Genomic DNA, 23,334 nt, shown 5'->3' on the forward strand with positions numbered 1-23,334 from the left:
CAGCGTGGGAAATGCTGTAAGCTGGTAGTTTCTCACGTAGGCCTGAGTCTTTAGAAAGCTCCTTCTAAACTGACCAAGGGATGTCTTTTACTTTCCAGTATTTATCCTAAAGCCTAACTTAAAGGGGACAATAGTTTGTACTTGTTCCTTTTCTATTAGACAAAGGTTGATAGTCATCCTGCCTGTGTTTAATAGAACTAATTACACACACATAATCAGGTATCTCAGAAATAACTCTTACTTGCACATGGCGAGTACTGCATGCCTGCGGTAGGTGATGATCCTTCATTTCAATGGTGAGCAAATTGTTTCTGTGATCCTATCAAACTGGCTCCAAGAGACTCAAGTTCAGCATCAAAATGGGAGCAACTTCTTCCCCCTGCCCCCAAGTTATTCACTGCTTTTGAACAGAATAGGCTTTGATCAGAATACACCGAGTGTTTAAAAGACTGCTGGTGTAAAACTTACTTGGAATACACTGACTGATTTTTAGGGGAATTGTACAGGAGAAGCTGATGCCTGTATGAGATGCCATGTCAAGCTGTAGCAACCTGGAAGACCATTGTGTTGAAAGGGAGCATTTATAATTATCTTTTCTACATCTGTTTTTATTGACAGACCGACAGCAGCAGAACTCTTAAGACACAAATTTTTCACAAAAGCAAAGGTAAGAAAACACTTCCTAAACTGATCTGTGCAGAAGCTGTGGAGAGGACTTTTCAGAAGTATGATAGGTATGGTGACAGCTTTATTGGCATGAGTGTGGGCTGTTTCACTTAGGGCCAGCATAGCTGAGTGAATGGGTCATTGTGAACGACCAGAATGAAACCCCTCTTCTGTACTTCCTTGTGTATGCTGCTATTAAGAGAAATTATCTAGAAATTCTTGAGCATTTAAATGTCTTCTACTGGCTTTTGGGTTTTTTTTTTTTCTTCTCTTGTAATGGTGCCATTCTGGCCGCGTGTCCAACCGTAAAGGTCTCTGTGGCAGTAAATGTAACTTATATTTTAGTAAACTCTATAATCAGTCTGTATGCAAAGCAGTCAATAAGGCCCACTGTGCGGAGGGCTACCTAAAACTATTTCACTCTGTGTTGCCTTATGGAAAGTGAAGATCCTGTGATACGAAATAGTAGGAAACTCCCATTTCTAGCCTTGAAGTGAACTGCCAGTAAGCATTTATGTAATTACTGCCTGGAGATTAGTGCATATGCAATGTGCAAGGTCTTGCTGGGGGAGACAGACAGGAATAATACAGGGGAGAATTTCTATTTCCATGGGAATGAGGAAATGTTTTCTGTTTTCTTATTTTTTCTGTGGCATGCTTGTGATCAAAATACATGGGTTTTATAGCAGAACACAGATTAAACTGTTAAAAAGATATCTGATACTTGGGATAGCACAGCAGCATCACCAATTAATCAAAGCAGTTTTCAGCTCCCAGATTAAGATGCCTAAATGGAAGTGGCCACATCTAGGTATCTGTACAGTAGCTGGATGTCCTATTAAAGTTGACAGAAATCTAACAAGTGCAACCAAGGAAGTGTGGAGACTGATCCAGTTTATGAAATGTAGGAGTTTGCTTTAGGGCAAGTTTAATTGATGCCTGGGCTCTTGACAGTATTAACTAGGTTTTCATTGTCCACAATGGGATTTTAGGCAACTGAATAGTCTGCATCTGTATATTGGATGCATACTTGGTGTCCAAAGTGACAAGATGGTTTACACATTGCTGACCTTTCTCCATTTGGTTATGTGAGTTCTGGTTCATGTTATACTTCATTGTGTGTAAAACCTCCTTCATGCTTTCATTAAGCTGCTGCAGAGTAACGTATTAGCATATGTGGTGATAGAAAATTAACATTATTGTAAATGAGGCAATACTTAAACCGGCACCCAAAGTGAAAATGTGTGCCAGTTAACACTCGGTGTTAAATTACTTTCATACATCAGCCATTGCCAAACTGACAGCTGTAACTTGAAGACAGAAGAGTCCAACTTCTATATGTCTATATTGAACCATATATTTAGATACAGTCTATGTTAATAAAAGTATGTTTTGATAATGCTGAGAGCCACTTATCAGGAAGTGACAGCGTGCATCTTGAGGCTCTCCATCCTATGTGCGAGAAGCCATCACGGGGGAGTTGTGGGAGCACTTCATGGGCAGAGTCGGCAGGGCTATGCAACCTCACTCCTGTGGTATGAAATACCCAGCCAGATCCCAGTCCTAATGCCACGGTACTTGCCTAGCCTGCTTCCTCTGCAGCCAAGTAGTTTGGCTCTGTAGTCAAGCAGTTGGAAAACTCTACCTTCAGGAGCCCACATGTTAGCCAGTCCAGAGTAGCTTGCTGAAGAGGAAATTTAATACAGTAAAGCATCACAGCAATTTCCCAATATTTAGTCTGTTGTGATCACCGCATTTTACTTCCTCTCTAAATGTCACGTCCTGTGCATTTTTTCAGCCACTGTAACTCCTGTGGCCCTAATTCCTGGGTCTCATTACTCCAGCATGTAGAAGTTCCTGCATCCCAGCCTGCCTGACATCTGAGGTTTGCCTTTGACAGTTGGACAGGCATAAATTTAGGGGCAAGATAAAGCAAAGTGGCTGGATCCAGGTGGTGTAGTATCTGCGAGTGGAAGAATGCCAAATGTCTCAGCAGGGTATCAAATGCTGGGATATAATAAGTATAAGCATGTTGCCCAGTAAATCAGATGGAATAGTATACAACTCCTTGATTGTTAATTCCCTATTGCTTTGCATAGGGAAAGTTCCACTGCTAGCTTAAAAGGTATTTAGGATGAAAAATCATATGCTGTAGTCCAAAGGAAGAAAGTGGTTAATATCTTTGGGGGAACGGCGGTGAAACATGTAAAACGCTTTCTGCTAGAAATAGCTTAACAGTTTCTTTATTGGAGACACTGAAGGAATCAAAGGACACTTTCAGCAATGCAAATGTTTGGTGTTTTGTCTTTTGTAGAATAAAGAATTTTTACAAGAGAAGATGTTGCAGAGAGCACCAACAATCACTGAAAGATCCAAAAAGGTACTGAAAATCTCCTGGGCTCTTGCTGTTACAGTCATACTAGTTTGTTTTATGCTTGTGTTCACATTTCTAATGAGAATTATTGTAGTACGGCATTTTCTAGATACAGAGCTAGACATTTCAATAAAATACTCATCAAGCACCCTGGCAGATGGTGTAACCTGAAGATGCTCTTGTGCTATTTCTCTTAAAAAAGATCAACTGTAGAAACTGTCTGCTTGACATATCAGTTTTCTGTCTTTGTGCTGAGCAGGTCCGGAGAGTCCCGGGTTCCAGCGGACGTCTTCATAAGACTGAAGATGGTGGCTGGGAATGGAGTGATGATGAACTAGATGAAGAAAGTGAGGAAGGCAGAGCAGCAATTTCACAGCTCAGGGTGGGTCCTCAAACTCTGGTAACTTTACTGTCTTTTGTTTTCTAACTGTGGTACATCTAAATATCCCTGGGAAGCATGTGGCCTTGTTTTAAGTATGATACACAGTAAGGTATAATACCTCCCTCAAGTTTGTAGTTGAACTGGAGAAAGCAGACTGAAGGCTGAAGAAATTGTATTGATCTCTCTTCTGTCGTCATTCTGGGCCACAGCTGGTCTCATTCAGGGATGCTGAGCATAATTGGGAACATGAATTCAGACAGTCTGCTCCCAGCTCAGCATACTAATTCACTTGAGCTAGGATATTCTCTTTGTTTTTAAGGGTGCTGACTGTTTGAGGTACTTTCTTCTGGAAGTGTCAGGAGAGGTTTTGTCCTACTGCCCTCTCCAAGATGGAGCTGAAATCAGTAGGGCCTGTGCTTATGGCTGATACCTGAAACACACAGGGCCTGGTTCTGTCCTCTCAGTTACACTGAAATCGATTAGTGCTAGTAGAAAATGTTACGCCATCTGTGAAGTCACAAGGAGTGATGGTCTAGCACTTGAAAATCCTCAAAAAAAGTGTACACCCCCCTCCCCAACACATACCCAAAAAATCCCAAGCCCAGACTAACCCCCAGAAACACAGAGGATTAATACATAGTGATCAACTAAAAGATTACAATAAATTTCCAGATTGTCTTCCCCCAGTAGTCAGCAGAGTGGATTTTGACTGTAATGGCTTACCAGTTCCCTTTTCACTACAGCAGGTAGCTTGAAGTGGACTATGCATTTTAATCATTCTGTAATTGAATTGGTGAGACAGTGAAGGATTTTTAGAGGAAGCTTTTCAAAATGAAAGGAAAAAAACCCACAGTATTGGTTTGAAGCGTTTATTTTACAACTTTAATTTTTCTCATTTCTCTTTCATTGCTTTTTCTTCTACTGGTGCTGTGTAGAGACACTTAAATACTAAATGCAAGATTTTGTGTCTTTTTGGCATCCTTTGAAATGCTTGGGTTTTTAGAGGCTGCTATTGATACAGTAATTCCATACTTTGTGGCAACAACTATTGTGTCTTTTTAAAGAGCTTACTATATCCATCTTTGCATTACATGGTCAAGGTGGATCTCTTGATAGCAGGTGGATACTACTGAAATTCTTGATCCCTTATAAGCTGAAATCTTCTAAATTCCTTTTGTTGGTTCAAATATAACCAAATTTTAGGAGGGAACATTGTGAAAGACCCTAACTCTATTTCAGAAATTACTTAGAACTTGTTCTATCGTGTCTCTACGCTCAGGATACTATGACTTAGCACTGTTTACTGTGTTTTGAGCAGTACTTACTTGTTTCATTCCTCTTATGCAGAAAAGAGCAGATTGACACACATGTTTACAAGCTCCTTTTCAAGCCATTTTTTTTTTTCGTGGAGCTTTGGCATATTTCCTTGTACTGCTGTCTGTTCTGATCTCTCTAATTTGGGCTGTGCTTGGCCTTTACTTCCAGGTCTCCCGTTCAAGAAACCTTTAGGATGGCTGTTGGAGCAGTAGATCTCAATTCAGTTCCCTAAATGTAGATGTATATTGCCATTTTGGAGGCACCCCGTGTAGATGTAACGCAGAGCTTTTTTATCACCATGGCATCTTAGAACTCACTACACGTCTGCTTAGGTACTTGAGTCCTGCCCTGGGTGTCTTTCCTGTGCACAGCTTTTGAGTTGTCATCTTTAGCGTGAAGATGAAAAGATAGGAGCGCCTGTGTACCTCTTGCATTTGATGCCTTTTCGAGCAATCTTGACTTGTATTTAAACTGCCAGTGTTTGCCATGAATATGGTGGTGGTGTTGAGGACTAGTGTTAATCCTGTGTTTTGGCCATATTTCAAACACAGGGTGTAAATTTCACCTGCTTGTAATCCCTCTGCAATTTTAAGTTGTTAAGATAGAATAACTTACATGAAATATAGGTGTTACCTTTTGTTCCTGCCCATAGCAGAAGGGTTGGACTAGATGGATTTTTAAAGGCCCTTTTCAACCCAAACCATTCTGTGATTCCAGCTGTACCTGCGTTTTATTGCTGTCAGCCTTAAAGTAAAAGAATGGCTTGCAGATTGACTTAATTTGCTAAAATACTTCAGTATTATCCGGCATAAAAGCTTCTACATAAAGGTAAAGTGTTTGTATTTTTTTCGCTTGTCTCCACTTTACAGAAAAAAAGGTGAATTTAGTATGTACAAACATGTATTTTACAAGTCTCTTGCTAGGACTGTACCCGAAAGCAGACCAATATTTATTACAAACAACCAGAAATATCTGCCCAATTCATTGAATAAGCTAACTTGCTGGCTTAACGTTACCTTTTGGATATAAAGGCTTACTGAACTTCTTTACTCTTGGTATTTAAAAGCTTGAATTTTAATTAGAGCAATTGTGCTATGTGGGGTCTTAAATAATTCGCTTCCGTTACTCAATAAACCTGTGCGGTGGCACGTGATGTGGTCACATTTCACTGGTTACTCGCATCTTCTCTGATCACAGAAACAAAAAGTAAGTTAGAACTAATACATGTCAGCACATCCCCAAAGTCATCTTATTTGTGCCTTAATTAGGTAAACATCTTTTAATGTTTGTCCTATTTCCTTTCTGTCCATGTTTTTCCTTAGTTTACCTCTGTTTGCCATTTATGTGGGCTAGTTTTTAGCTGTGGGGCAGAGTCAGTGTTTCCATACTCGTCTGTACAGTGTCTAGCACACTGTGATCTTTCGGACAAGCTCTTTTTGAGTTATTCCTTGGGGCATCCGGGTACTCTTGGATATGAGCTTTGTGCCTGAAAGAACAGTACTGCAGCCGTGGCCTGCAGATGTGGAACATGGCTGTTTTATCTCTGGGAGCAATGCCGTGTTTTTCATCTTGCCTGGTAACTGTCAAGTGAAGGCTCAACATATTGAGATGGATTTCAGGCTTTACCTTTCCAGCTGTGTGACTTTTTTCCTGACGCCGTCTATACATAGTCACCGTGAAGGAACTGTTCCTTCTCCTCCTCTCCAGAGGGCTTTTTGCAACTTGCTGTTCTGAGAATTAAGAGCTTTTACTTTCTCTCATGAGAGGCCTCTGGGTCATATGGTACAAATTGCTCTGATCTGCATTGGTTAAGTTAGTGGCATTGGTTAGTGCATGAACTGGCTCCAGATAGTGGCATGATGAGACTTACGTTCTTCTGTCAAAACTTGTACTGTCCTAATCGCAACCTGTCTTTTAGACCATTATGTGGAGAAGGAACATCTATTTTATTAATCCCAGTATGGACCAAGCCATCCTACCTGTCTATCTGCACATGGTAATTGGACCTGTTAGAAGTCAAAGCTGCAGACTCTCTTAGTTGCAGGGTTTTCCGGGAGTACTTGGCAATTCCTTCCTGCTCATGTGAAATAGCTAATGCACGTTATCTTTGTTTTACTGATAAGCAGATTGGTTGCATTGCTTTGACTGCACTTTCCCCTCCGTTCCATTGATCTCTCTGTTTCACTGCTGAACTTTTTCTGTCCGTTTTCTGCATTCTCTCACGGAGAGCATAGCATAATGCAGAGTCCAAGGGCAAGGAGAGCAGGCGAGAGATTTCTTTCTCAGTAAGGCTGATTTCTCCGCTCCCCTCCCGGCCAAGGTTTTGTATGGTTTAGGCAAATTGGTTTGCAAACTAGTTCCCTAAGTATACGAAGGGGATTTGTTTCCTAGCAGAATTCTGCAAGGCAGATTTGTGTGGCTTATCTTTTTCTGCAAGACTTGGGTAGCTTAAAATGGATTTTGTCATACTGGTGCACAAGTAATTTGATCCAATCTGAGTGATCTTCAAGAGTACTGGATTTTGCTAATGGTTAACAATGATAGCAGCTTAGGTATTGTATGCCACTGTGTAAATATCAACTGCAAGTCCTGAAACATGACTGTATGTTTCTGGGTATTATGATAAGCTTTAGGTTGCCAACAAATTGTGTGGCTTCCCTTTTATTATGCATCTTAATACATATAAGTAATTTGAAAACAATTATGTAGACTTCATATGTTCAGTGTGGTTCAGATAAGGCCTTCTAGTCATTAAGTCTCAGTTTTGTCAAGGCAGTGACAGCTTTTTCTTTGTTTTTCAGTCTCCCAGAGTGAAAGAACCTGTACAGAATTCCGAGGTAAGTTATAATGGCAAATGGCTTCCTGAACTGATGACTCCTAGTTCTTGCTGTTGTTGCAAGGAACATGTTTTTGAAACATGCCTTTGGAAACAATATTGTGTGACGTAGAAGCTAGTATCTAGCTGAGCTCTGCTCGAAAACCTCTCTATAAAAGGAATCATTAGCTGTGTAACGACAAGAGGCCTTTCTGAGGTAATTTTGGTGTATATCTTTTCAACTTTACTTGCTATGGCAAAAGTCTGTTTAAGATAATGAATTGGTCAAAAGAACAACCTAAGTAAAACAACTGTGTTCCCATTTCCTCTTTAAAAAAAACCCAACAAAATGCAACTTTAAAATGTCTGTTTTGCATAGTCTAATTCACAGGTTTGGAACCTATGCTCAGAATTGTGAAATAAATCTGTACTAGTATTTAATAGCAAACTTCAGTTGCAATTTATAGTCTGCCTTCAGTTCTGTCCTGTGTTTCTTACATTAGGAATATTAGTATATCTTACCTTTCAATGGTAGAGACTGCTTATCTTCTAGAGACTGTGCTATGTCTGTCTTTTCCCTACCTGTTTGGAAAGATAAACAGGACTGTCTCCTAGCAATTAGTCTTTGGTTAGGCTGTCCTGTTCTTCCTTCATCTGTTTCCAAGGATTGGTTATAAAGGGAGTTCTTAAGAAAGACTACAGTTCTGCCACTGTAACTTGATATAAACTCTAAATTCAAAGAAAAAGCTGAAAACCAGAATCCCTTTGGGATGAATTTCCCCATTGTGATACATCCCTTAATATATATTGTGGTTTGGACGTCTGGTGCCCATGTTTTCAATATTCAGGGTGATTTATATTTCCTACAACTTAGCAGAGTAAGTTGGAGGGCGCACTGAAGAAGTGCCATCAAGCTTACAGTTCTTCGGCTACCAAGCCAAAATCAGTTTCTCTGTTCTGAATAACACAAGAGGTAAAAAAAGTTAAACTTTCATTTAGCTCTTTTCCTCCACCTCCAAATTAGTTGCATATGATTTTTTTTTTTGCAAGGGACTAACTTTAAGTCCACTCCTAAACAGTCTTGTCTTGTGTGTTTTGAAGAACTTAAGCTCTGAATTCACTCTTCAGTTGAATATCTGGATTGCTTCGACTCTGACATTTGTTTTACGAATGGATAAATTGTCGATAGTTATCTTAATGTTATGCTAGGCTGCGTTCTCTGAAAGGAACTACAAGTCAAAGCAGAGTCGCTCTGCTCTGACTGTATGGCTACTTGGAAATATAAGTAGGACTCAGATTCTGAGAAGGGGTGAAACTAAAGGATAGGGTGCTCTCGTCCAAGCTAGGATATGATCTGTCTGCATCCAGCCTTGCTAGCTGCAGTGTGTAATTTTTGTCCAAGATCCACAGTCATGCTGTTATCTTGGTTTCGTATCCTTCTTTACTGGTGAGCAAAACTTGAAAATATCAGGGCAGAAAGGGTCCCTGGACGTGAGGAAACATTAAACCACTTGAACACCAACTTGGGATCAGTGTTAGTGTCCTGGAGGCCTAGGAATGCCCTTGGCATTGAACTTCTCCAAGTGATTTATGCGGCAAACAAGCACTTTTTGGAAAGCTGGTGCTTGAGTCAGAACTCTTGACTTCCTTTTCTCATTAAAATGCCTTTTTGCTTGCAGCTATTCCCATCAGCTGAGCCGCCAGGTCCTTCACTCAATGCTCCAGCACAGGCACCTACTCAACTACCTCAGGCTGCAGGACAAGTACCTGCACAACCTCAAACTGCTGTACCTCCACCTAGTCAGGCTCCTCCAGCAGCCCCAGCAGCAGCCCAGGTGAGATCAGAAACCCTTCGTACCAGCTTTGCACTTTGCCGTTCTGTTGAAGACTTGCTGAAATGATCTGAAGCCGTGAACGTTGCTTGTCTGGAGTTGCATTAGTGCTGCTGCTTATGCAGAAGTGACAGTGGGCCTGGTGGCTTGCAAAAGGAAGATAGTCAATGTGGGTGCAGCAGTTTTTCATTCTTATTCTGTGGGTGAGCAGTGACTTTTTATGCTGTTCAGGGAGTGAACTCTGGCTTGAGGCAAGGTTAAAGGTAAGAAAAAAGGAGAGTCTCATTTAAGTGGCAGCTGCTTGTTTCTAGTGTTTAAGGTTCAGCACAAGCAGGCTCTGATTGTGTCTCAGCATCACTGGCATCTATGGGATAAGAGCGGAGAGAAAAGTGAGAAGAAGAAACTAGAATGTGCAAGTTCTCCAGGCTTCAAAAGAGAGACAGGACGCCTGGGTTAAAACTGTCCTTGTAGGAGACAAAAATTGTGGAGAAACTCCATCGCTGGGAAGCTCTGAACCTTGTGGTGCTTTCAATCACTTCCATTTCAAGCAGAGAGGGGAGAATGGACCTTTGAGGGGAAGTACAGGGAGTATGAAAGCTTGCCAAGTCCGTGTTTAATTCTTAGCTACATCACCCTGAAGTGTAGGATATAGGTCAGATAGGCAGGCATAGCAAAGTCAGGAAAGAGCTCTGGCTTGTGTTAAAAAGAGAAAAATGGCCAACCTAAATCATTAGTGAGATACTTGGAACATGTCTCGTGGTTTGCTGGAGTAAAGCACTGCAGAGTTTGCTGGACTCCTGAATGATGGCACCTTTTATAAAACACAGTAATGTTCATATTTGTTGGTGGGGAGAGGCTGTCACTGTTGGATGGGGCCAAGCTAGTATCACCCTTTGGCAGACCCAAGGGGAAGAGACTTGGCAGTGTTGGTCAGAAAAATAACTGTTAGACTTACTCCTTCCTAGGAATGTTTCATTATTTTTATTTTAAAGAATGTAGAAAGATACGTATATCATTTCACTGCAGTCAGCTCATGTTCCTGTTTACAAAACTGTTAAAGACAGTGCATTAGTTATTAAACAAAAATAGTGGAGTTGGGGTCTGACATATTCTTGGCTATATTAAAAGTAGCTTTAATACTTAAATCAAACCCCTTCAAATCTCTTGAAAAAGGGCCAGTGTTTAATCCCTGAATTTTATGCAGCAGTTGAAACATCAACAGTAGTAAGGGCCAGGACTCTCAGTTTGGTAAATTGAAGTAGCAGTGTTGGCCTTAATGAAAGTGTTTTGATTTGCACTAGCAGAGTATCTTGCTCCCTGCCACTAGTGCCCAATAGCTTATTTGTTGGTAGCTTGTCCGAAGGTGAACTTCATACCTTTGTGTCAGTGTGTTCTTCTTTATAGCTCTTTTTTGTCAATATGTTCTTCTCTATAGCTCTTTTTTGTCAATATGTTCTTCTTCACAGCTCTTTTTTGTCAATATGTTCTTCTTTACAGCTCTTTTTATCAATGTGGTGTTCTTTATAGCTCTCCTCTGGTTCTTCTAACTCGTTGGTTACTGTTTTGCAGACCTCTGGGCTTCTCTGTGAACCCTTGTTTGTTTTCACTGACCTAGAAAGCTTTCAGCTTCAATAGGAACAAGGTTGTGATCAGAAGCCCTGAGCTGCATTGCTGGCACAAGAGCACCAACAGAGGAGTAAAATACTAGTCTTAAACAAAGGGTTATTTTTTTTTCTCTCATGAAAAAGCAAGTGATCTGATGAAAAAACTTGGTCAAGACTTCTAGGCTTAAATTATCAGCCTAGCATTGTGCCTGACTTGTTACTGCAGATTTAAAACCCCTGCCTCGGCATGTGCAGTACAGATGACTTGCGTAGTGGAAGAGTGACTGACCCTCTTCTGTGTGGTTTGGAGTTTTTTTGGTGGAGATTGATTAAGAACTAGCCCTTTACTGGAAGTATCACAAGTGCTATAAAGATGGACACCTCCTGGATCATTCCTTCTGGAAATCTGCTGACCAATATAAAATGCTTTGATTACATGTTCCAATAATTACTCGGAAGTAATTTAGAAGTGAAAATAGACAGCTGTAAAATTGCTGCTAAGTGCTTTTAAAGCCTTTGATTTCACAAAAAAGTAACTGAGAATATATGCTAATCTGCCAATTAAATTATTTCCTAGGTACTCTGCACAATTGTATCAGATTTTTAAATCAGATATTTAGGGCAGGGATTAAAACACGGGAGGTCTTGAGGCTGTCATGAATGCCCAGAAACCTTAAGTTGTGATGCAAAGCAAGCAGTCTTTTTACATTTAGCACTTCTTCTGAAGTCTCCTGCCATTTTGGCGTTTCTCTAAGTTGTGTAGCTTTTACTCTTTTCAAGGCAATTGCAGAGACAACCTCCTGGGTTACTATTTAAGCGTGAAGTTCTCCTGTTTCCTTAGTCTGTCTTCCTTTTCACGGCAGTGTCATGATTCCAATGATGAGTTAAGCTTTTATTTGTATTTGTAGTTGATCAAGGTTATCTCTAGTTTTAAAACCAGAGAAAGGAAGTGTTAATATGCTTTAAAATGATGTCATCCTATTGCAGGCCCCACCTGCCCCTGCTGCAGCTCCGGTACAGGAAGATACAAAAGTCCCCATCAGCCTTGTACTAAGGTTAAGGTAAGGACACAAAACTGACCTGTTCTGTCAAAGTGAGCCTTTGTAAAGAGGGACACTGAAAGACTTCTGTAGTACGTCTTGCCATCTGCCTTTTAATTAAAAGGGTGGTGGTTATATGTTGTTTGTCAGCTTGGATTTCATCCACTCTTCTGAAAATGTGACCCAGAAAAACAGTTCATCTCATCCACTTCTTCAGTTTGGCAAGAGCTGTAGATTGACAGAGGTTTTGATATTTGTACAAATATTCCTAATCTCTAGGGAACCCAACTAATTCCTTCCTTCCCACCTGGTTAAAGGGGATCAGGGATCCAGGGGTTCTGGCCTTGTACTGGACCATCTGACTATTCAGGCACAACTTCAGACTTCAGCCAATTCTGAGAGTGAAGAGCTTTTACCCAATTCAAGGCATGGATTCTGGTCTATGTCCCTAGAAATAGGCAGAAAAAGGATTGTAAGCGCATTCTACTATCATTACACATATTGACGTTTCTCATTTAAGGAACCTGCCTCTCATCTCTGTAGGCATCTTGGTTGTTGGTAGGCATTGGACTGGGACTTTTGAGCATCAGCTCCCAGTCGTTCCTGGACGGTTGTATAATGTGTGTGCATCTGCAGTCCGTGAGTGCTGTCTTCCTCCAAAGGGTGTGCTCCCAGGATATATCTTCTGGCAGATATGAGCTGCTGAGACAGTGGAACAACGTGGCCTTATACCAGAGGTGGCACTCACTTATCCTGGACTTCAGCCCACTCAGGCTCTGTCAGGTTGAGAGGCAGAGTGTGCTGAGATCCCTGCTTCCAGATGCACGCACAAGTGATTAGTTTCTGCCCTGTGAGGGGGAAATGTGCAATGAATTCACTTCTCTTCACAGACTGATTATTCAATGACAGCACTTTCTTTTGGGCACTGATCAGTGCAATAAAATGGTCTCTTCTATATAAAATTCTCTTCTTTCCACAGGAATTCAAAAAAAGAGCTCAATGATATTCGATTTGAATTTACCCCAGGGAGAGGTGAGCTGGTGGGAAATTCCAGTGTGTAAAGGTGGTTTTGGTGAAGGGGAAGTTTTATGTTCTGTGGTGTGCAGTTGTGTGTATGGAAACCCTGTATGAGTGTCTTGTCCCCAGTGCCTTCCTAAAGGGCTTGCCTTATGGTTGGGCTCGGAGCACTGCTGTTGAGAAGACCCTTCTTGTAAAACTGTTCATGGATATGACCAAAGTGCAGCCCTTCAGTGAACTCCAGCTCAGAGTTTGACAGCATAGCTCAGAGCTGTCTGACTGCACCTGGTGTACACCCTAATATCCGTCTTATGTAAACGACACCTTTTCTGTTTGGTTTGTACAAGCTCCTTTAGGTTTCTATGTGATGCCTTCATCAGTTGGACCATTTCTATTATGTGGTGACTGGCTCTTGGGTTTCTCCCCAACAGATACTGCTGATGGTGTGTCTCAAGAACTCATTTCAGCAGGTCTTGTTGATGGCAGAGATCTGGTAATAGGTAATTACATATTATTTTTTCTGCTCTAGCAGTTTCAGTCATTTTTTGCATTTTTAAAATGACCTGATTAGTGGGTACTAGGAGAGTTTGCTGTGGCCTTGGTTCTCAACCCCAATGGCTCTACAAAACTGCTGTTAATTCTGGTGGCAGTTCTGTGCCAGTACATTTAGGCAACCCTCAGTCCACAAGAATAGGAGCTAGTTGGAAACATTATGAAGGAAATGTTCCCTGTAATGAAAAATGAAGGCTAATCGATGCATTAGCTAATTCATTATCATCTGACATATATGCATTGCCAAATTTCTGCACAAGCCTCTACTGCTCACAGGTCTTGTGCAAAAGAGGTCTGGGACTGGAATCAGCCAGGCTTTTTTGTTTGAAGTAGGGCTGGGGAAAGGAAGCACGAAGTGTGCACGCACTAGGGCAGCAGCACTTGTTGCTGCACTTCAAGCGAGCATGAACAGTTAGATGAAACAGCTACCTCTAGCAACAGTTTGATGAATAAATGTGTCCTGTGCAGCAGGGTGAGACACGTAAACCATCAGGACTGCCTGTATATTTCGACTACAGCAAACAAAACTTCCTTATACACAGGCTGCAACATCTGGAAAGGCTGCTAGTGCAAAATTAACTGGATTTCCAGATGCAGTTGGGTAGTTTATTACTACTAATCCTACCACAGCCAGGAAAAAATAACTATTTCTGAGAAAGCATAGTAACAAATGACAGCATTTTCACAGTTTAAAGCTTTTGATTTAAGGAGACTGAGTCTAATTGAGACCTAAACTTTTTCTATCATTTTAAAAAGTTCTAAGTTTGCTGAGTAATAGAAAGAGGCCTAAGGAGTTTGGGATGTTGTTCTCTAGCCTGTCCTAATATTTGCCCATTTTCTTTGTGTGTGTGTGTGTGTGTGATTTCAGTTGCAGCTAATTTGCAGAAAATTGTGGAAGAGCCCCAAGCAAACAGATCCGTCACTTTCAAACTGGTATTTATTCCTGTTCCCTAACTGAACAAGTTGTCACTTGCAAAGAGAAGGCATTGCATATAGATGCCTGCAATGTCTACTTTAGGCATCTAATGTATGCATTCTAAATCCTCCCTTCTTTCCCAGAGCTTCCTACTGGTTGTCTAACAGTAGGCAATGCAGGGTCCCTGCTTGTGTCCTCTAAGCAGCACCTGGGTTAAATAACTGTGTGAAATGATGTGCTAACACAGATATTCCCTTATCCTGGCTAATAAGAATATAAAAAAGTTACAAAAGGGTATTTTCTGGGCTTGGAACATACACTTGCCCAGAAAGGGCAGAAATACTTCAGGGCAGGTACATGGGCTAAGAGATGCCCTGGACTCCTTTCTTGGAGGAGGAGAATAGGGAGGGTCCAGATACACTGTCTCTGAGAAGGAGATGAGGAAATGAAGGGAGGAGGGGGAAAAAAAAAGGGGGGGGGGGGGGGGCAAAAGAAGAGAGCCAAAACTAAGAGAAGATAGGCTAGGAGAGGAGAAAGAACTGCAGATTAATCCTTCAGAGGTAGTTATAGCGGCAAAGCGAAGGTGTAACCAGTTTATTAGTAGTGAAGCAGTAATTTTTGACTCTTTCTTTAAGGAGTTTTCACTTGTTTTGCCCCAGTTACTGCACGTAGCCCTAGTCAGAGCAGACATTGGCAAAACTTCAGTCCCAGCCCTTCCTAGCTTCAAAAAAAAAAAAAAGGGCCAAAAAGAAAAAAAGCGCTCAATTTTAACTTTGGGTAGTGCGCGCTGCTGAAGACAGTGCAAAGCTGTCCTGCGACTGCTCCCTCCCCAGTCCGTATCTGATACACCTTGGTGTGGTACGTAGTGTGGTATGTATCGGAGGGTAGAGCATGTGTGTTGCTATTTGGATCTCTCTTCCTTGTGTTTCAGGCATCTGGTGTCGAAGGCTCAGATATTCCTGATGATGGCAAACTTATAGGATTTGCACAGCTCAGCATCAGCTAAACAATGGTCCCAGGAGATGTTTCCCAACTGAGAACCCACATGTGCATATTTGTAATGCTTCTGTTAGCCTAAAAAAAAAAAAAACCACTACTGCCAAAGAATTGAACTACAGCCCCCTTCCTAGAAGCTTTAACATTTTCCTTAATAGGATCACAAACCTTCCTGAAATTACCGATGGCGTTTACACCTTTTGTAAACAACTCTCATGTTTTTGTATCTGTCATCTCAAACATGCAGATCCAACACGTCATTGCCTGCATGTTCATTTTATTATTGCCTTACTTTAAAGAAAAATACTACTGAGTACGAAGCAGGGGGTTCCACTGCTCTGATGATCTTGCCTAAATGTTTGCTTACATGTGGTTTCATTTTTGTTCACTTGCTATTTTTGCACAAGTTTAATACTGAACAGATCTTTTTTGTTCTTTACCTGCTTCTCCTTCCATCTGAAACACCAATGTACATGTTGTTTGGGTCACCTGGAGTGCTGAGAAATCTGCTTCTCTTCAGCTGTGTTTTTTTAAAACTGCTGGTTTGAACGCTTGCATATGAGAAAGCAAGCCAAGTCTTAACCCACGGGAGGGAGAGTCTTCTTCCCTTGTGCTTGTGTTTTTGAGAAGTTCCTTGACTTTGAGGTGTTAGAAGTCAGCTTCCCTTTGTAAACTGCCTTAATTTTTTTCTTTTATTTTTTTTTTTTTTTACAATTTTGGTTCTCTCCACATGAGTGCCAGGCATGGCATGAGGGCTGAACCTTTTAATTTACGTTAAGCAGTCCTTCCGCAAAATATCTTTCATTCTGCATCTTAGATGTAGTCTGTTCTTGAAGCAGACCAATGAGGCATTGCTGTCTGGAAACTGGTCTTTCAGATGATCAACAAAATATTTGCGGTCAGAGGGAGAGGAGATCTGTGTCACTCTGCGTTTGGAAAAGATGCACTTCAAACTGTTCCTGAAACCCAGTCTGTTATGCCTGGCTGCGCGAGTCCTCCCGACATGTTTCCCAGTCCTTTGCAAACTGGTACCCGTGGAACCACCCCTGTCGTGTTTTACAGCAATAAAGAATTGCCAGTAGAGTGGTAGTACTGGGCAAGCAAGCGCCGGGCTGTGTCCCTCCTGCACTAATCGCTTGGGTCGTCAGCCTTCTCGTCGGTCCAAGCCTCGACGTTTCATCAGGATGTCACTGAAACCCTGTCACACACGTATTTAGCTTTTATTTCTATGTGGTGTTGAATTTGAGTTTCTACATGAATAATATAAATTATACTCAGAGTTTGATAAGAGACACTTGTAATGCAATATGTGAATAATAAATGGTGTTGATTTTTTTTTTCCTTCCTACTGTTTCACAGTTGGCCTTTGGAACTGCTATTGGCTCTGGAGTGTTTTCTACACAGAAATTGTAAGCCTGTAATTTAACACACAGATGGAAACGTGTTTTGCTTCCATCAGCCACAAGCAATGCAGAAACAGAGTGTTAAAGCAGAACGACTGGGTTCAGTTAGGACTTTTTTTTTTTTATTTCCAAGTCTTCAGATGAACAATCTGTATTTATATATTGTTCTCTATGAGCAGCTGTGGAAGCTTCCTGAATTGTGCATGTTCTTTTTATACCGCCCTTTTTGCTTTTAGCCTGAGGTGGATACTGAGTATGTCCCCATGGGCTACTTGCAGCCCCGTGGCTGGTGAGTGTGAAGGGGAGGGAGAGGAGAAGGAGGGTTTGGGAGCGAGAGCATCCCAGGGTGCTGAACAGATGCTCTCAAGAGCCCAGGAAGTGGGTGCCTGATACCAGGGAGTTGGTGCTGGCTGGGTTTGGCCAAGCGTGTGCGTGCATGTGTGTGTGGCACCTCTGGCACTTTCTCCTGTTGTCCGACACAAAGCACTCCCTACGGCTTCCCCCATCGAGCTTCTTGGCTTGGGAGGAGCAGGCTGGCATCTCGATTTTCATGTCACCCTGTGGTTGATATGGTTGTATTGGAAACCCTTAGGATATGGAGACAAGGTGGTCTTGGTACAGTATTATTTTCCCTTCTGTCTGCATGCCATGGGGACCTCCTTGTTCATTTGTGTACTGGTGCTGAGAAAAGTAGGACTCAAACTGCTCAAATGGAACAATGCAGCATCTATTTATTAAGTTATTCCCCACCTTCCCAAAGCCAGGACTTAAAGAGCTTGAGCTCACGCTGACCTAAGGCTCCTTAGTTCTTTAATGGAGAAAACAAGTAAGGAAGAAACTGATGTTTTTTGCTCTATAGATCTCCAGATGTTTGGGTAGGGATCCAAAATATTTACTTGGGCTATTACAGTGCTAGACAACTGTCTTTTCTGATGTTGTTCCAGTAAGTGCCACTGCTGTTCATAATTGTTTTCCAGTGTCATTAAGAATTTGGTTTTTGTGCAAATTTCTGATCTGAACCTGGAAACGGGTGGTAATTTTAAGTTAGTTCCTACTTTCAAGGACAATGCTCTGTTAATGAAAATGGATCCTCTTCACAACTTTGGTGTATTGTAGATTATAATGGAAGATGTAAAATATTCAGGCTTTTTTCCTTTTTTGGACTTTGTATTTTACTGCATGTCTCTAATTTTTAATCAATAAAGAACAAATTGTCCATTGCCACGTGTTTGGTGTGTGGTTTACGTGCCATTGGGTTGGACGGTGTGTCTTGGGGAAGGGGTTTGTCTGAGTGGTGTCTGCAACCCCTGGGGCATCTCTGGGGCAGCAGGAGGTTCAACAGCCCCCAGGAAGACTTGGTGAGGAAGGGGTGGGGATGCTCTGCAGGAGTTGTGTGCAGAAATGGAGCCAGGATGGCACTTAGGATTCTACCCTGAGGGCTTTCTCCAGTGGAAAGGCTTGCTCCAAGCTCCGCATGCCCTGTGCAGCTGGGGATGAGCTTCCCCTGTCTAGGAACACCTCAGGGTGACAGAGGCTGGTATTAAAGTGGGATGATTTATTGTTTGAGAAGTGTTTGGAGCATGAACTGCACTCCTTCCTTTCTACCTCCACTTGTTCTTTCTGAATTTGAAGCTTCAGGGCAGACCTGATCCAGAGGTGCCTCTGAGGTCTCCCCCTCACATTTGTAGTGGAGCCAGGACTTCAAGAAAATGCGCTGACGGTGAGAGGTGGAGCCCAGGCACGTCCCCATCTCTCGTCATCCTGACAGCTATTGCTGGTTTTGGCTGGGGTAAGTTAATTTTCTTCACAGTAGCTTGTGTGGTGCTACATTCTGGATTTGTGCTGGAAACAGTGTTGATCACACAGGGATGTTTTCGTTACTGCTGAGCAGTGCTTACACACAGTCAAGGCCTTTTCTGCTCCTCGCCCCACCCCACCAGTGAGGAGGCTGGGGGTGCACAAGAAGCTGGGAGGGGACACGGCTGGGACAGCTGACCCCAACTGCCCAAAGGGCTATTCCATACCATATGGCGTCATGCTCAGCAGAGAAAGCTGGGGAAGAAGAAGGAAGGGGGGCACATTCAGAGTGACGGCGTTTGTCTTCCCAAGTCACCGTTAGGCGTGATGGAGCCCTGCTTTCCTGGAGATGGCTGAACACCTGCCTGCCCATGGGAAGCAGTGAATGAATTCCTTGTTTTGCTTTGCTTGCGTGTGCGGCTTTTGCTTTACGTATTAAACTGTCTTTATCTCAACCCACGAGTTTTCTCACTTTTACCCTTCTGATTCTCTCCCCCGTCCCACCAGGGGGGAGTGAGTGTGTGGTGCCTAGTTGCCAGCTGGCGTCATGACAGTCCATTTTGGCCCTCAACGTGGGGCTCGAAGGGTTCGAGATAACAACAGGTTTGATTTTAATGTGCTAGATCGAATTTATAGTTGTTATGGCTGTTTAGCTATTCGGCAGGCTTCTGTGCTTGCCGTGGGGCTTGCTTGCCTTACTGCATATTAGTGTAGTGCTCATTAGTGGCTGCTTTTTGCTTTTTCTGCTTGCTGTACTGCTCATGAACTTACTGTGCTGTGCCTGGGAATGTTTTGATAACAGCCATGGTGATGCGCCTGGGCTGGCAGATGGCCAGGACATTGCTGCTGTTTCTGTGCTGCCGTACTGGACAGGCTGGAACGCCAGTGTGAACTCCAGTCGAAGGGACTGCGACCTGTGGATGAGTCCATGCAGGAGCAGGACACCCCGAAGCATCTGTGGCCGTGGATAATCCCACGCCAGAGCAGGTACATCTCGAAGCATCTGTGGCCGTGGTTATGTCTGTGCCGCAGCAGGTATAGCTCTGAAGGGATTGCGGCCCAAGGATAAGTCCACGCTGTAAAGGTACACCTTGAAGCATCTGTGGCTGTGGATAAGTCTATGCTGCAGCAGGTACACCTTGAAGCATCAGTGGCTGTGCACGAGGTCATGCTGGAGCACCTCAAAGTGCGTGGCCATGGATAAGCCCACTACAGAGCAGATACTCCCCTGGAGGGACTGTGGCTGTGGGTAAGGCCATGCTGGAGCAGGTCTATCTCTGAAGGCATTGTGGCCCTTGGAGAAGGCCACGCTGGAACAGGTGCACCTCAAAGGGACTGTGCCTATGGATAAGTCCATGCCGCAGCAGGTATATCCCTGAAGAGACCATGGCTCATAGATAAGGCTCCACTTGGAGCAGGTACACCCCTAAGGGACTGCAGTCTGGATAAGTCCAAGCCAGAGCAGGGGCAAGGGCAGGAGGTCATTGTGATGTTAAACCCTATAACCTGGCCCAAAGGGACCAAGGGTGGAGATTGTAATGCAAATACCTTTAAATTGTTGTAACCCAGGATTTGAGTTGCATGTTATAGGAATTACTATAGCAGGAACCACCTGAACCAGTGGAGGACAAGCCTTACAAGCAGCAGTGCAAGTGCAGCAGTGACCCAACCTGAGCTGGCTTTGGTGCCCAGTAACCACGTAACACACTGCCTCTCCTGTCCTGAATGACCACCATAACAGATGGAGCCCAAAGTCATGGACTAAATGAACTCAATTGACATTTTGTAGACATTTATGGACATTTTAAGACATTTCACAGGGGTCGTCCATAGATTAAGGGAATGATATCTGCATATTGTATCAAAGAATGGAAAGAGGGGTGGTGGTTAATGAGAATGTATTGGATAGTGTGGGACCTGATCGTGATGTAAATGGTATGGAATAAGGGGTAGAGAATTGCTGGTTTTGGCTGGGGTAAGTTAATTTTCTTCACAGTAGCTTGTGTGGTGCTACATTTTGGATTTGTGCTGGAAACAGTGTTGATCACACAGGGATGTTTTCGTTACTGCTGAGCAGTGCTTACACACAGTCAAGGCCTTTTCTGCTCCTCACCCTACCCCACCAGCAAGTGGGCTGGGGGGGCACAAGAAGCTGGGAGGGGACACGGCTGGGACAGCTGACCCCGACTGACCAAAGGGGTATCCCACACCATAGGACATCATGCTCAGCATAGAAAGCTGGGGGAAGAAGAAGGAAGGGAGGATATTCGGAGTGATGGGTTTGTCTTCCCAAGTCACCGTTAGGCGTGATGGAGCCCTGCTTTCCTGGAGATGGCTGAACACCTGCCTGCCCATGGGAAGCAGTGAATGAATTCCTTGTTTTGCTTTGTTTGTGTGCGTGGCTTTTGCTTTACCTATTGAACTGTCTTTATCTCAACCCACGAGTTTTCTCACTTTTACCCTTCTGATTCTCTCCCCCATCCCACCGGGGGGGAGTAAGCAGAGCAGCTGTGTGGGGGGCTTAGTTGCTGGCTGGCTGGGATTAAACCATGACACAGCTCTTAGCTCTAGCTGGGCCATTCCTCTCTGTAAGTTCCAGAATCCTCCGCTGCGGTATACTCGTGTGCCAGCGGTCATGCTTTGGGCTGCGAGAGCAAGGAGGTGTCTGAAGTGAAAGGTCTTCTCCAAGTGTGCAGGTGACAAGACTGTTGGCAGACTGTCAGTAAACCTCTTGCCACGAGCCTTAAAACACTGCTGTGACCTGGCACTGAGCCACTGCCATGGTTGTGGCAGTAGGTTTGCCACGGTGAATGCTGCAATTCGATCAGTTAAACTGAGTGGGCATCTGGACAGCTTTCCCTAGTTGTGGTCATCTTTTAAGAGTGACCTTGGCCACAACCTTTTAGTGTTGTCTAATGTCATGCAAAAGAAAAGTGCCTGGGTGCAAGCAGACTACCTGACCCCTTGGAAAGTCAACTCGGAAGCACTGCACTGGAGAAACCCTGGAGTTTTCACAGAATCACAGAATCATATAGGTTGGAAAAGACCTTTAAGATCATCGAGTCCAACCATAAACCTAACGCTACCAAGCCCACCACTACACCATGTCCCTAAGCACCTCATCCAAACGTCCTTTAAATACCTCCAGGGATGGCGACTCAACCACTTCCCTGGGCAGCCTGTTCCAAGGCTTGATAACCCTCTCGGTGAAGAAAAATTTCCTAATATCCAGTCTAAACCTCTCCTGGCGCAGCTTGAGACCATTTCCTCTTGTCCTATTGCTTGTTACCTGGGAGAAGAGACCGACCCCCACCTCACTACAACCTCCTTTCAGGCAGCTGTAGAGAGCGATAAGGTCTCCCCTCAGCCTCCTTTTCTCCAGGCTAAAAGGTGGTAACAGAGCAGAACAGACCCCATATTCTCTCTCATAAGTTCTGGCAGTGTTTTGTGCCAGTCCTCTGGCTCCTGCTTCTGCAGATCCATGAGACCCATGACTGGTGTCTGACTGACCCTCCTGGGCTTCCCCATTTAAACCATGACAGAGAAGAGTGGATGAGGCTGCTGTGCCCTGCACTCCTAGCATGAAGCCAGGAGACAGCCTGGGGAGATGGCAGGATCAGGCCTGGGAAAGGCTCCTGAGCTTGTGGACATGCGTGATTCTGCTTTTACCAAGGTTTGGCCTGTCCTGTCTCCTGCCAGTGAAGCAGAGCCCAAGGTGAACAGGGGCACCTCAATTTCATCCTCCATCTGAGTTTCTTAGTTGACTTAGACCCAATTTGTTTGGGTCTGTTTGCACCTCTGCCTGGTTCAGTGTCTGCCTGCTTTTCCCTATCTTTGGTGCTCCCTGCTTGTGGCTGCTGAGCTGGGCTTGTCCCAAGGGCAGCATCTCTCCTCTGGCTGCCCGGAGAGCTGGTGTAGCTCCAAGTTTGACCCGTGTGAGTGCCCTGGACAACCCAAACAGGGCAGCTCTGGTCTGGTTTCCATCATGCTTATACAATGCTCTTCCCACAGATCTGTGGGCATCCAAGTTGCTTTCGGGCACTTGGCTTTGCCTCATGGACATCCCAAAGGGACCTCAGGCAAATGCTGTTCCTACATCAGGGAAGGGCTGAACGGAGTTGGTTTCATGTTCTCAATGATCATTCTAAGGCAGGAAGGCATTTGAGCTGAGATTTGCCAAACCTGCCTCAAGCGGCATTGCCCTGTGTCAGATTTCTCCCATCCCTGTATGCCTTCCCCAAGTCTTCCCTGCCTATAGCCCCCACCAGCCTGTGGGGTGGCCCAGAACTGGTGGGAAGGGTGGATGTCCCGTGCGTGGCTTGCTCGTGGTTACACAGGGAAGCTGCAAAAGCTGAAGGAAATGGAGTCTCCTGTCGCCTGGGACCTCAGCCAACTGGCCGCCCTTCCTCATCTCCATCTCTGCCCATCCGTTAGCATCACTCCCTCTGTTCCCCTGGACTTTTCCCAGCTCTGCATCGTGCTGGGCTGGCTCGGCCCCTCTGAACTTTGCTTGCCCGAGTGGAACGGCTGGGGACCGTCTCGGCAGTTCCACAAACGCAGCTCCTGCCGTTGCTTTAGAGAAGAGTCTTTTCCCCTGTGAATGCCCGCTGGCCCTGGCGGAGG

At 43.8% G+C, this 23,334-nt stretch overlaps 1 protein-coding gene across 1 annotated transcript in view; it reads left to right on the top strand.

Annotated features, from left to right (window-relative positions):
- OXSR1 (oxidative stress responsive kinase 1) overlaps positions 1-18,134 on the top strand; it is a 94,401-nt gene extending 76,267 nt beyond the window's left edge. The window contains exons 9-18 of the mRNA XM_075492313.1: positions 619-667; positions 2,981-3,046; positions 3,300-3,422; positions 7,541-7,576; positions 9,234-9,389; positions 11,978-12,051; positions 13,010-13,062; positions 13,479-13,547; positions 14,468-14,532; positions 15,447-18,134. Coding sequence (XP_075348428.1) covers positions 619-667; positions 2,981-3,046; positions 3,300-3,422; positions 7,541-7,576; positions 9,234-9,389; positions 11,978-12,051; positions 13,010-13,062; positions 13,479-13,547; positions 14,468-14,532; positions 15,447-15,521 — 766 coding nt within the window. The 3' untranslated portion in view covers positions 15,522-18,134. The remainder of the gene's footprint in view (positions 1-618; positions 668-2,980; positions 3,047-3,299; positions 3,423-7,540; positions 7,577-9,233; positions 9,390-11,977; positions 12,052-13,009; positions 13,063-13,478; positions 13,548-14,467; positions 14,533-15,446) is intronic.
- The last annotated feature ends 5,200 nt before the right edge of the window (positions 18,135-23,334 follow it).

Source organism: Mycteria americana, chromosome 2, assembly GCF_035582795.1.
Source record: "Mycteria americana isolate JAX WOST 10 ecotype Jacksonville Zoo and Gardens chromosome 2, USCA_MyAme_1.0, whole genome shotgun sequence".
NCBI lineage: Eukaryota > Metazoa > Chordata > Aves > Ciconiiformes > Ciconiidae > Mycteria > Mycteria americana.